The following is a 14418-nucleotide window of genomic DNA, read 5'->3' on the forward strand; positions in this document are numbered from 1 at the left end:
GAAATTCCAAATCTGGGGACTATTATTACAATCCTGTGGTATTAGTCTGCTGGTGGTGCTAAACCCTGCTATTCAAAGAACAAAAGACACAAAGCAGATCAAATTAGCAGCTAAGTAATTGCTAAGTACAGGTGCTCTGCAAATCAGCAAAGCTAAATCTCACCTGAATGCTTGCCACTCTATCTCCCCTCTCCAGTGTTCTTACACTGTCTTCCTGAATCTGTAGCTACATATGAGTAGTTCTACAGCAAACAAAGACACCCCTGTCAAAATTACAGACTCAATTACACCTCTGGGGAAAGTAACTGCAAAAACTGCCAAAGATATCAGATAAAGTATGTTAATTTTGCAAATTAAATAATAAATAATACACCAAGGCACAACACTTCAACCCAGCTAGGAGGGTGAAAATAGCTTTTGTTTAAGGAGCATAGTTACACTACACAGTCATTTATGTTTCACACAACTTATAAGTCATCTTATAAATAACTTATGACTCAAGCCTGGATTCTGCAATGAATTCCTCATGGTTGTAGGCTGATGCCTGTGTCCATACACAGCCCATTTATTTTAATAAAGCTCCTCAGGGATGCAGTGATCTCTTTGCAGAATCTGGGCCTAACACAGACACAAACCATGTGGATATAGTTTTCTTTCTTCAGTAAGGCTTCATAGTCTTATTCACAGCATCTTCAACAATAACGAATATACTGTAATAAACTAGCCAAACACATCCAGAGGCATTTCTTCTGAGTTTTTAAAACACACCCAAATCAACACTTCAGGACACTGACTTACACTAATATCCCACCACATTTCAACAGCTTTAATTTACATATTGCATCCATATGATTCTAAATTTGACACTGTAATCTATGGACTCCGTTGCAAGAAAGGATCTCTTAGCACTGACTATTCACAAACTTTTGTTAGAAGTCAGCCACTATATTAAACGTAATTTGCTATTAACACTGTACTGTGAAAGATATATTTCTAACTGCCCAGAGATACGATCCTACAGCTCCAAACATACTAGAACACCTAAATAAATGCCAGCACCACACTTGTTAACATTCGTCATCTTCTCAACAACAAGAAATGGAAAACTGTTGAAAAATACATCAGGTAGTTACCAGCAAGAAGAGATAAAGATTCAATATTCAGTTACAAAATGACCATGTAAAGGCTACAGTTGTTCGATTCTGATTAATTTGAAGGGTCAATCTCTCAGAAAGGCTGCTGGGAAGAAAGTTCTTATAAAAGGTCAGCCCTTCACAGTACTTAGTTATGACGACATAGGAAATTGTTAAGGAAGGAGGTAAAGAGCAGTTTAATAGTAGAGTATCCTTTAAAGTAGGAAACAAAGGGGAAAAAGTAAATATTAATTAATAACATTTTTTAAAATGCCTAAGTTTCTTTGAAAGTCAATAGGACTTAGGTTTCTTAGGAACGGTTGAAAATTTTACCTAGTGTCTAATATGAACAACTGATCAGTTGTGCTTCTTTAATACTGGAAGTGGCTACTTTACGTGTTTCTAAAGTTACAGAGGGGAAAAATTTGATAAGACAATAATTGAAAAGATAATAGATACAGGAATTTACATCTATCACTCTTATAATGCTGTAAACATTTTTCCAAGTATTATTTACCAATATTTAGATGTGGAGGAAAATAAAATAGAGAAATCATAACAGGGGCAAGACCACAGATAAATACAGTAGTAGAGCCAGTATTTGAACCTAGTTATTCTGGATCAAGTTCTCTCTCTATTTCTGTACCATGCTGATGGTATGATAAAGACAATTTCAAAATATGTAACTACTTTCACAAATCTAACCAGTATCACGTTTCATTAAATGTTGCCTGGAATGATCTTTTGTTATAGGAGCTGGCTAAATTAGCTTTTTGATCTTATCAAAACTTGAAACCTCATTTAAAAAAATTGTTGAAAAGTATCTTTCATGAAAGCTCCTCGGAAAATAAAGTTAAAAATGTATTGTACAGTTATGCAGCCAAATCTGTATGCTACAGGCCTGAAGACTGAATATGATCTGGAGATTTATTTGCACAGTATGTAGTGATCTGTTGGCCTGATGCTGGTCCCATTGACTTTGATTATTTATATTCATGACATATTGTGTTTATTTGGCAGTGTTGGAACTATTTCAAGGAGTTTCCATCTCTAGAGCCCTGCACAGACACAAAAATGTGGATCCGCATCCAGAAGAATCTCCTTGTATCCGACCCATGATCCACACTCCATCTTTTATCTGTATCCGCATCTGACCTGCGCCCACAGCAGCACTCTAACTCAGGGTGCCTCTCCAGAAGCCATACTGACTTACCTTGCACAAACAGCTGCCTCCCTCTCCAATTGACCTGATACAGCACTGAAGTCGGGAGAGCTTTCTTGGCTGCTCAAACCGCAGCGATAGGAGGATAGGGCATTTTGCTGCCTGTATTGATCTATCCACCTCCCCTTTCTCTGTATACAGAAGAGAGGGAAGAGGGAAGATAGGATCTCAAAGGTGGGGAAGCAGCCTCATAGACTATGAGCTGCTGACCTCTGCTTCCCCACCTTTGATATCCTAGATTTAGAGCCCTACATGGATACAAAATTTGTATCTGCATCCAATCCACAATTTGCAAAATTGGTCCATGGATATCCACGGATTTTCAGGGATCTATCCATCTGCTTTAAGTATAATAAGCTGCTGTTATTCCTGGGAGTGTTATTTGTATTTTTCAGAAAGTATAATTTCAAATGTCTCTTTGAACCAGGGTCCCCACTCTGAAGCAAGGTACAACAATAGGATACTCCTAACTATACAACTGAAAGGGTAGAGGGGTAGCTGTGTTCCACTTCCAATGTCAAATCCTCCTTTGCACTTACCTGGGCATGTTCAATAAAAGACTGCAATAATGAGGGGACAGCAGCCTCCCTTATAACCTTTTGCCCAGTATAGGGAACTGACATGGAATGTGAGAGACACCAATTTAATTCCCTTCTTCCCACCCAAAGCAGAAGGAATTTGAACAAGTGTTCCCCACCTCTCAGGTGAGTGCTTCTAGCCACTGCACTCTTCAGTCACCCTCACTCTTTCTCAGGCTCAATTATTATTCAATTATTTAATACATAATCAAACTACTTCAACAGGCAATATTGAAAAAAACCCACAACAGAATATTCTATTGCCCATTCAATAGAACTGAACTGGGGTCTCCCACATCCCTTGTGGGTACCTAAACACTGGGATAAAAGGTTAAAAGTGAGGTCACCATTGCCTCCTTGCCACCACCTGGGCCCTTTTGCATGCAGTTAGGTGTGCTCTAAACAGGCCTACTAGCTAAGCAGGCCTATCTTTACCCAGTTTAAGGATCAGGCTTAGGTGCGAGATATGCTTTGGATACCTGCCTGAGGCAGAAATGGGCATGCCCAGAGTCAGAAAGTTAGATGCACAGGAGACTTTTACAGCAAAAAAAAAAAAAAAAAAAAAATGCAGACACCAAGTGAATTTAGGTGCCTACAGGGTTAGAAAGTAGTTGAGTGGGGCTTTTGTATATCGCAGTATTTCTTAAAGCTAGGGTTTAGATGCCTAAGTCCCTTTGTGGATTTGAGCCATAAAGGATTACATTTCCAGTAGCATATGGTACTTATACAATTTCAGACATAGAACATTTATTCATTCAAAATATACCGTATCTTCCAACCTACCCACCCCACAAACTATCTGAAGCATTCACTATGAAATACACATGTACTATAATTAGTGAAGTTAGAAATAACTCCGTGAATTTTAATTATACTTCAAAAATTTACTTAACAGTTAAGCTTTTTATGGTAGCCAGTGTTATTGCGACATATATCTACATATACTGTGTAGCTGAGGCTTGAGTCCAATATGATTGCTGTGAGTTCAGTTGCCAATGATGCATAAAATAGGATTTATTATTCCTGTTTATTTGCATTGTGTTAGGATCCAAGGACACCAATCATGATGGGAGCTGCGTAGTGCTAGGCACTGAACACACTGAGATAAACTCTGTCCGCTGAAACAGCAAAAATTCTAGAGACAAAAGCAGTCATAGGTTGGGGAAAAGACCTGAAACATGCAACAAGGCAACTGAGGAGCTAGAAATATGTTTTGTTAGTTCCATTACTTTTTCTAATTAATATTATTTATCATATTATTTTTATTTCTTTGTACTATGGAAGAGGTATAGGGTAGGAAATAAATAGGAGGAAGGGAGCAGGGAAAAGGAAGGAAATGGAAGAGAGATGTTGAGAGTGACGGGAGAGGAGAGAGAAAAGAAGGGGAAAAAGAAGAGGAACAGTGAGAAGGAGGCTGATATGAAAAACTTTTTCACTGGGAGGGTGGTGAAGCACTGGAATGGGTTACCTAGGGAGGTGGTGGAATCTCCATCCTTAGAGGTTTTTAAAGTGTGGCTTGCCTGCCTGGGATGGTTTACTTGGGGTTGGTCCTGCTTTGAGCAGGTGTTAGACTAGATGACCTCTTGACATCCCTTCCAACCCTAATCTTGTATGATTCTATGACTCTAAGAGAAGATGAGAGAAGTTTGGGACAAACCACCAATGAGAAAAATTTTTAAAAATGTCCACATTTCACCCTATAAAAACCAGTCTGCTTATGGAGTCACTCCTGTTCCATCGCTATTCCTAGTAGACCAACTTTTTACTCCACTCTGGTCCCACAGCCTGCCAGGGATATTAGTTGGCCATGGACCAGAGATGCATTGGTGTAGTTCAGAGAATCCCCTGACATTTGCCACTTCTGTGGCTAGATGGAAATACTAGCATGCATTTACCTGGAGCATGCCTGGTTGCAGCCCCACTTCTGGCTGAGATCCTGGCTGCACTTTACCCTCACATCTCCTCATTTATGCACATCTGATTTGTGGACCCACAAAGTTCCAAGACCTCCTCATCAACTTCCTTCTGGCACTGTCAAAGATAACCATACACCAGATCAGTATCAGGAAGCTTTATGAAGAGGATCTCAGTGACTGTGGGGCCTATTTCTGTTCCTTACTTATCTCAAGTATCTGGACAGAGTTCTTCTGGTAGGCATCTGCTGACTCCTTGGACTCTTTCATCAACCAGTGGGCACTGTCCAGGGTTCTTTGCTCACTGTTCCCATCCTCTTATTTTGAAACAATGACCCTTGCTCCCGTTGCTGTATTCTCTTTTTTTTCTCTCCCCTGGAATCAGTTGTTTTCTGGGCTCTGTGCCCACCTTCTCAATTAAGGGGATGGGCCTTTTGTTGTAGGTGGGCTTATGTTCACACTCCCAGGATGCAAATAGGCATGTGCCACTGCTATTGTCTGTTGCTGGGGGTGTCCCTATGGCTTCCAGGGGCTGGCTTTACAACATTGGGTCCTGTATTGCTTCCTACAACTGCTGTGGTTGTGAAAGTAATAAGGGATGCACAACCTTAATTAATGTGAAGTGATATCACTGAAGATCATATTTATTATGAATGCACTAAGCTCCAAAGAGTTTTTCCTGCTATACATTTTTTCTGTTCTTTTACAGAAAACAAAACGACATGCAGCAGTTCTTTGTTGGAAAGGAAATTGCCATTCAAGAACATCACTGTTGTAACTTGAAATAAATGATAATCATAAAAAGCTGATCTAAAGCAGAGTAGTATTTTGTATTTTCTCCTGTCTTTCCAACAATACCAGTACAAAATAGTTAACTGGAGCCTTAATTTTGAATTTATAAAATGAGGAATTACAATCACTAAATAGTTCACATTTTGATGATTTACAGCTGTGTTTAAATAAATCTATCTAATTATGCTGACACCTCCCTTATAATCATAGACTAATTCCATTTGCATGCTTAGAAAATGATAACAATGACCTGCACTGAGCTGTAAAGATTTAGATATTAACAGATTTCTCCATGAATCCTATTTGTTGGTTTTCTTCTCTGAATTTGTTTGGCTTTCTGCTTCAAAAGGATCATGTTTATGACCTTAAACTAAAAGTAAAAAAGACAGATAAGTCAATCCTTGACACTTTCCCACAAAGACCAGACCATCTGGACTCTTTGTATTTGTAACAGGTGCTTTTGGGACTTAGAGCCTAATTCTGGCCCAGATTCTGTTCTGTATGGGTGACTCTGCTGCTATGTGCAATTGTGCATTGCATTAATTGAAGAGAGTAGAAAAGGCCAAGTACAGTAATTAGTCAGTTGGTCATGCAGAAAAGAGACTCGTGGCTGAATGCCACTAAATGTTGAATGCACAGATGTACAGTACCATCAACTTTTGCTCTCTGTGGTACCCAGCTAATCTATGGCAGGTAGTGCAAAGATCTGTCTTAGTCCAGGTTTTCAGTCTCTTGGAAGCAACAACATAAATTTCTTAACCACTGGGGAGAGAAAATGGTGTGTTTGTCTGACCTAAAAAATGAGCCATATCAGCAGAAAATTGTCAAAACAGTAAAAACACCAGATGGGCCAAATATGCTAGTGAGGATTTTAGGTTTCAGACTGAACTCAGATTTACCTAAAAATCAATCGGTATGCATAAAAGAAGTTTTGGAACTTGTACGATTCCAAACTTAGCATAACACTCTTTCATAATATAGTACATTTCTTTAAGCATGTTCAACTCAGCTTTGCTGGCCAAATTAACAATTTTGTAGCCTTGTTTTCTAAGTATTTAAGTTATATTAGAAGCCTTGATTTAACTTACTACACCAGGATGTTAACAATGAAATTGAATTTACATATATATCCCACCTGAACCCTAGAGCTCAGTGAATCTGAGCCAGTCATAGTATTCCATGCAACCATCAATTGGAACTATATTCCTAAAGCCTCAGTCCTGCAAACAGAAATATACCTAATTTGCTACCAAATAGTCCCATTGATTTCACCCACTGAAACCACTTATGGGACCACTCACAGTACTAAAATTAAGCATGTGTATGTTTTCAGGGTTGGGACTTTCATCCTCCTCTTCTTCTTCTCCCTCCCATTTCTCATACGCTTGAGCATGGGTACTGGAAGTCTGACTGACCCACATCATACCATCAATGTTTAAGGAGAACTTCTCACTGATTTCAATTGGAAATTCTGCTTTAAAATGATGGCAAATCTAGCTCAGAATTTTATTCATTCTGAAGATTAGTTTGGCCGCCACTTGCTACCCACACTTCTTTGACTGGGCTGAGGGAACACAGTGCTCTAGAAACTGGTATGGAATTCAGTGGAGCTACATGCTTTAGAACAGCTGAGGATCTTTCTTTTCCAAGAAGAGACTATTCCTCATCTCAGTGCCTCCTGGAAAAGAGGATCTGAAGCACAGACATTTTCTTCTTATTCTTTTGGCATACATGGAAGCAGCCAGCCTCTTCCTACCATACACTCTCTGGGGTTAGGGAAGGAGATGTCCTGTATTTCAAAATAGGTAAATGTTTCTTTAAGCCATACATTCTGAAATGGAATTTTTAGAACTGTTTATTGTTTTGTACTTATTGCTATGGAAGCTGCATCTGCAATAAAGAAGCCAATAACAGAGGAAAGAAGCAACAAATCAGTTGAGCTGCAAATATTCAGTCTTATTTTACAGATAATGATGAACAAATTAAATTATGCCTGATCAGTTAAAGAAAGCAAGCTAAGGGAAAGGTGTTGGGGGAAAGACGTGAATTCTATAGTTCAGCTTGTTTTTGGGTTTGAACATTGCCCATCTGCTCTGCCTACCTGTTGCATGAGTAGCAGGGGATTCAAGGATTCAGAGGGCTGATCATTCTGGAAAACGTCAATGAGCATAGTGTATATCAATTTCCAGGGATTATTGGTCATTTTATGTGGCATATTTAAGTTCCCTACCTATTAATATGAAGAAAGGAGCTGAGCGACAGCACAAAGAAATGTGATGTGTAAATTGGTGATTCAAAACAAAATCCCAGATCTCATTTTAAACTCATTGGACCTAAATGTGTCATACCACCCCTCTTTTTATACCTGTACCTATAGAAATATATACCCAGACTGAAAAAATGCTGATGACAGATGACAGATATTAGGAACTCGTTTATTCTGCAAGATGCTGTACAATGTTCATTTGCAACTAAAAGTTTGCAGGCAATAAGCCAGATTCTGCTGTCAGCTAATACTGTTGTGAATCTGATCGAGCTCCATTAAAGCAATGGAGTTACTAAAAGTCTATACTAGTTTGTAAATAGGACAGGAATGATTATCATGGAATGCTGGGAGTTTGGATTTGGAAATGCTAGGAGGTTGTAGGTATGAGCAGTGATGATGGCAAATAGACAACCACCAAATTTTCTATTCTTCAATCCCTGGTTCAACATAAGTATTTGCTTTATTTTATCCAAATTTTTAAACCTGAAAATATTATTACTAGCCTAATAATTGAAGTATAAAGGTATATAGAGCTAAATTATTTTCTCAGTTATACTGGTATAAATATGGAATAAATCCATAGGTATCAACGGAGTTATTCCATATTTACATTGGAATGATATAGAAAAATCCCATCTTCAGGGTCTTTGCAGGAACTGTTGTCATATCACTCTATATTTCGGCAGACAGCCAACCAAAACACTTAAGGTCAATATAATAAAAAAATAAACAAGAAGTATGGCAGAGGAAAACAAGCTATGTGGCCTCCTACTTCAGATTCTTGACCTATACACATATTCATCCCCACCCTAATGACCCCCAGTGTCAGTGATTACCAATGTAACTCATTATTGTGTCACTGTTGTTATCCCTTATGAAATGACACCGCTATCGGTAACCCATCATGACTGCTTGAGTGCTTGTCACCAAAAGACATCAGATGGCAGTTGAATCAAGAGCAGCACATTGGTAAGTAATGTATGCTGTCTAAAATTTGTTACAAATTTTGCGCCAGATATTCAGCTGGTGTAAACTGGTGTAGCTCCATTGACTTCATTTACCAGCTGAGAATCTGTTATTTTACGTTTTTTGGTGGTACCTTTACAAATTAAATAATAATTATTGAAGTTGATTAGTTAATATTTATACAGTAATATCAAGAAAAAAGCAATATAGCCCGATGGTAACCAGGGAGAAGGTACAGGAAATGCATAAGAAACATATAAACATATATGAAGCAAACATATATGACTTTTTCAAAAAAGTACAGCTAGCATGGAAACAAATAAATAGTCTTGACTCACACTTGAAAACGTGCCACAGTTCAGGTATAGATGGTATACATCTAGGGAGAACATGCCACAGTTCAGGGTTCTTGATGGAAAAGGCTTTGCCTTCTGTCCTTTTCAAATTATACTGTGGACCCTACCTCTCAGATGGGTAGAAAATAGAAATCCTGAATCAAATCCTTCACTCTGAAGAGCCTTGAAAAGTGGGGACATTTGGATTCCAACCCAAATATAGCAGGCCTATCTCTGGCAGAGATTAGATATAAATTTTCTTTGGTTCTCTTGAGTTTCAGTAGTTAATTGAACTGGCAATCACAAGAAATTCAGTAATAAAACAAGTTTTTTTTACATTTTGACTTTATCAAATGGACAAAACTGAAATTAGACTAATGAGTTCACATGATAACTCTTTATATTTGAATAACTCAATTTACTATTGTCATTGGGGTGTTATTGGTGTTATATATTTATCACTGGTGTTTAAAACACAGCCTGATTTTTACTTTACATACATTGGAGTGAATCAAGCATGACTCTACTTAACCCAGGAGAGTTATACCAATTTAAAAATTAAAGTGAAATCAGAATCAGGCATCGTATTTTTAATTAGGAAAGTTAATAACTTAATGTATTTAAAATTCTGTGTTGCGATTGCTTAAAGACAATGTCATTTATTAGTGAATTACAAGCAATGCTATTTTAAATGCATAATGCAGAACTTATTTATGCAATAGGACATGAAGTTTATTCACTTAATTATTGTATAATTGTTGTTTCAATACACAAAAGTTTATATGTCATTCAAAAACTGGAATATGAACTTGTGCATAAAAACAAAGATGAGCTTGGCTATTTAATACTAAATCAGTTTCTGTAGATTTCAGAAATTAAATATGAGGGCCAAATTCTACAAAATATGACACTTCAATGGAATTAGTCTGCATTTACAGACGTATCACAGAGCAAAATCGGGTGTTAAATAATCAAAACACTCTAGAAGCAGTGGCCTCTCCCTTACTCCCAGTAAATGAATAATTAACTAATTTAGTCTCCTAAAATAAATTTACCCATATAGATTTACTAAAGGAGAATATACAATATTTGTCAGGTTTCAAAATCAGGTTTACCATTAGTGTGGTTTGGATTCCATAACTAAATGCTACATGTTTGATTCTGTGTTCCATGACCTTCTGCTATAGAGGTGCTTACTGAAACTTCACCTCCATTTTCAACATGATGATATAACAGGCTGAACAAAACTTGGATTACAGCCCACCCTCCGATGAGTGCAGCTAAGTGACAGAATGCTTGACTTCAAGGATGGTAAGTGGTTAAACAAGAGCAGCTGTTTTCCTCTGATGCCTCTTTCCTTCCACCAAATACAGCTTAATCAAGCTCTCCGGAAGGAGAATCAGTTCCTTCAAGAGGAGAATCAGGTCCTCCGAGAAGAAAATAAGGCTTTCCGTGTGGAGAACAAGGTATTCTACAAAGAGAACCAAGCCCTTCAAGCAGAGAACAAAGCCTTCTCTGAGAAGAACAAGACCCTCCAGGAAAGGAAAATGGATTCCTTGGAAGAGAAAAAGGTTCTTGAGAAGCAGGAAAAGGCCCTCCGAGAGCAGAACAAAGCTCTCTGGGAAGAAATCAAGGCTCTTCAGGAACAGGAAGTAGCTTTTAAAATGGAGGAAAAAGCACTTCAGGAAGAGATTATGGCCCTGTGGGAGGAGAACAAGGCCTTCCAAGAGCAGATTAAGGCTTTCAGTACGGATGGTAAAGCCCTTCAGGAAGAGGAAAAGGCCCTTCAGAATGAGGGAAAAGCCCTCCAGGAGGAAAAAATTGCCCTCCGTGAGGAGAACAGGGCCCTCCAAGAGGAGAACAAGGCCCTTCAAAAGGAGAAGGAAGCCCTGCATGAGGAGAACAAAGCCCTCCAAGAATGGAACACGGTCCTTCATGGAGTGGAATAAGGCCATCTGAAAAGATAAGGAGGATCTCCAGCAGGAGAAATAAGAACTTTATGCAGGAGGACAATAATCTGAAACTGCAACGAGATCACAGTCCAGCTTTCATACTAGAAGAACAGTAAAAACAAGGGAAATGAACTGGATGTAGCTAAGAATTTTGGGCTCAGTGCCAAGACCTAGAAAGTGGTGAAATAAGTTGGGTAACTGTATTCTTGATCCCAGAAATTAATAAAGTCCTGCTGGTGATGCAGAATGTGCAGTATCAGAATGATGCTTTATTTATAAATTTCTTAGCATTGCATTGGTTCCATTTTATTTACAACTGAATGAATACAATATGAATATTTAGGTGAATGTGCTTTTAGCAGGCCTGCATTCTATTTATATTTGCTTTCCACAAATGTGCTCTAGCATTGTTGGTCAAAACAATGATTTTAGTGAAAAATTGGCAAATACTAATGGAATTTTGATTTTATGAACAGTAAGGTCTGGGGTAAAGAATGGTCACAGGTGACTCTCTGTCACCTTTCCATTCTTCCAATCCATAGTCATTTAGTACAGTAATCTGTCTCTGAGAAGAGTCAATGCCAGATATTGTATAGGAAGAGTAAGAAACCCTGTAATGGACAGTTGCAGAATAACTTGTCCATAGGGAAAATTTCTTCCTAACTTCCACAGTTAGATTTTGGCTGATGTCCTGAAGCATAAGGGTTTGTATCCCTTTTAAAATAACCAAATTCCTTTCTTTGCGGGTCAGAGCACAAGCTACAGGTGATAATGTGAAGCACAGGAAGATAAAGATAATTACTCATGTTAACTTCTAGCCAATGTGTTATACTACAAGTTGTCCCCCCAGTTTTCACAATGGTCCCAGTGCCTATCCATTATTGTTTGCATAGGAATGGAACAGTGATGCAGTGTCATGGGAATTTGCAGTCAAACATGTTAATGACATTGTGTCATAGCACAATGAAACTATTCATTCGTTTCACTACTATATGGTTGATATCTCATGGGGAGAGAGGAAGAACAAACCTATGAGTAAAATGAGGTGAAAGGCCTCTCAAACACTGTGAAGTGGCAACAGGTTGGTCATATCATCAACATCATCATCATTATTTTTTAAAGGAAAACAAACAATGGAATGGAGAAAAATGGCAGTAAGCTCAGGTTTCTCAGAACGGAGGAATCAGCAACTAGCCTTTTCAGGATTTATAGTCACATTTAATCAGGATGAGGGAGCGTGATAATAACCCGGCAAGACCATGCGCCAGTGATGATGGTTTTCTTTTTAGAAAACACAGCATTTGGTTTGTAATTGCTTGAGGGGTTATTTCCATTCTGGGTTTGTGTATTTAAATAATGAAGAAATATGGCACTCTAATTTGTCTTTATAATATTAATAAGATTAAATTTACTTACATGCAGATAAATTAATTATCTTCCATAAATACATTATGTTTAAAACATTAGTAAATTATCATATGTAATTGGGGACTTCAAGTATGATTAACAGCATTTAAAAGTATTTTCAGTAGGCTGTTTATTTCTTGCGAAAAATTAAACACCATCATGGCATTAGTGGTTATGATGAAGCTTCTGCCTAATGTATACTAACAGCTGTTTATTGAACAAAATGTATTGCTGATATAAGTGCTGATCCTGGTGGACAATGAGGATATCTTGGTGGGTACTGAGCGCCTTCCCAAGCTCACATTAGGCTCTCATTGTAATGAGATCTGTAACGTTTCTTTAAATCTGTAGCAGGAAGCCAGGCAGGAGGAACTGGGGAATGTTCTAGGCCAGTGTTTCTCAAATTGGGGGTCCCGACCGAAAAGGGGGTTGCAAGACTATTGTAGGGGGTGTTCACTAATGCAGTGGCAGCTGGCCGGGTGTGCAGCTCTGAAGGCAGCACCACCACCAGCAGCAGTGCAGAAGTAAGGTTAGTATGGAATGGGGGGGGGCATCCATTTTTGGGGATAGAAAGAGAGAGAGAGAGAGAAAAGGTTTTTCTCATTCTAATTAAATACCTTGATCAATGTTAGGAAACAGCAACTTTTTTCCGAGATGCTCAATCATTGTCATGTGCAACCCATCTCACATAATTGGGCTTTTAAAATGGTGGGGAAAGACACCAGGCGTGAAATTTTGTGAATTTATTTAGATGAAACAGGTAACTGGAGATACGTAGAGTGCTCACCCAAAGGCTGTTTGCAATCCAAAGATCTTCAGGGATGAAAAGCAGCAATTGGAGTGCTTAATGTGTACTTTTAAAATCAGGGAAACTTTCAAAGCTGAAGGTGAGCAGTCCAGATTTACATGCTTGTATTGTTGCAGTCACAGAGACACAGAGGTGATGGCACCTTCTGAGATATCTATTCCACATTCCCTTGTTCATAAGAAATCAATTCAACACCGTGTGCAATAGGGGCCCAGCCGCTTTGCCCTGGATTTATTTAAAATGATTATGCTACTTTATATCATGGCAGAACTCAAGCAGAGCACTACCTTCCTTAGGTACAGAGAAAGGAGGGCTCTGCTAAATTTCCTGACCCCCTGGATATACCAGAAATTTATTTACCTGACCAGAAAGGACTGAGCTAAAATTAGGTGGAAAACTGAATATTTCTTTGAGATATCAGACATTTGCCAACTAATGGCCCCCTAGTCTCGCACTGCCAAACATAGTATCTGCTTGTAAACAGCAACACTGGACCAAGGGAAGGGGACTTTGTTAAAAATCTAATTATACCCACTTAGAAAAATGCTGTTAAATAAATTGTCAGCAGACTTGCTTCTTTTATAAATATGCTGTCTACTGGATATCTCTGAGGGGAAGTTAAAAGAGTGGTTGGGGACATTGTTCAAGGGTTGAGGGTATGTGAACAATAGGCAAGAAATAAGGCCAAAATACGATCCCTGCTTTTGTGGGGGAATAATGGCTATAGGAACCAGAAATCGAACATCACATATTATTCATTGCCATATCATAGAATGCATCCAAACAGTCCACTGGGCAATACTATCACATAACCTTAGTTTCTTTCTCACAAAGAGGGCATGTGTTACTCACAGCATGGGAACTGCACACATATGCCTTGACAGAAAGCCGCATGATGGTCCGGTAAGAACCCATACACAACAGTACCTCAGGCTTCAGCCAATCCATGAGGTCACGTTACTCCACCATTACTTTGTTCCTAACAAGCAACACAGCTCAAAGTGACCACAACACAATCATCATTGCACATACCCTGTCGGTGCTAC

General features: G+C 38.6%; 1 protein-coding gene across 1 annotated transcript; it reads left to right on the forward strand.

Annotated features, from left to right (window-relative positions):
• The first annotated feature begins 10497 nt into the window (after positions 1-10497).
• LOC137162788 (calcium-binding and coiled-coil domain-containing protein 2-like) lies at positions 10498-11154 on the forward strand. The gene has a single exon (XM_067562716.1). It carries the CDS (start codon positions 10498-10500, stop codon positions 11152-11154), a length of 657 nt encoding a protein of 218 aa, XP_067418817.1.
• Positions 11155-14418: the final 3264 nt, after the last annotated feature.

This window comes from Emydura macquarii, unplaced genomic scaffold (assembly GCF_026122565.2).
Source record: "Emydura macquarii macquarii isolate MOO-44397 ecotype Brisbane River unplaced genomic scaffold, CSIRO-AGI_Emac_v2 contig_2473, whole genome shotgun sequence".
Taxonomy (NCBI): Eukaryota; Metazoa; Chordata; order Testudines; family Chelidae; genus Emydura; species Emydura macquarii.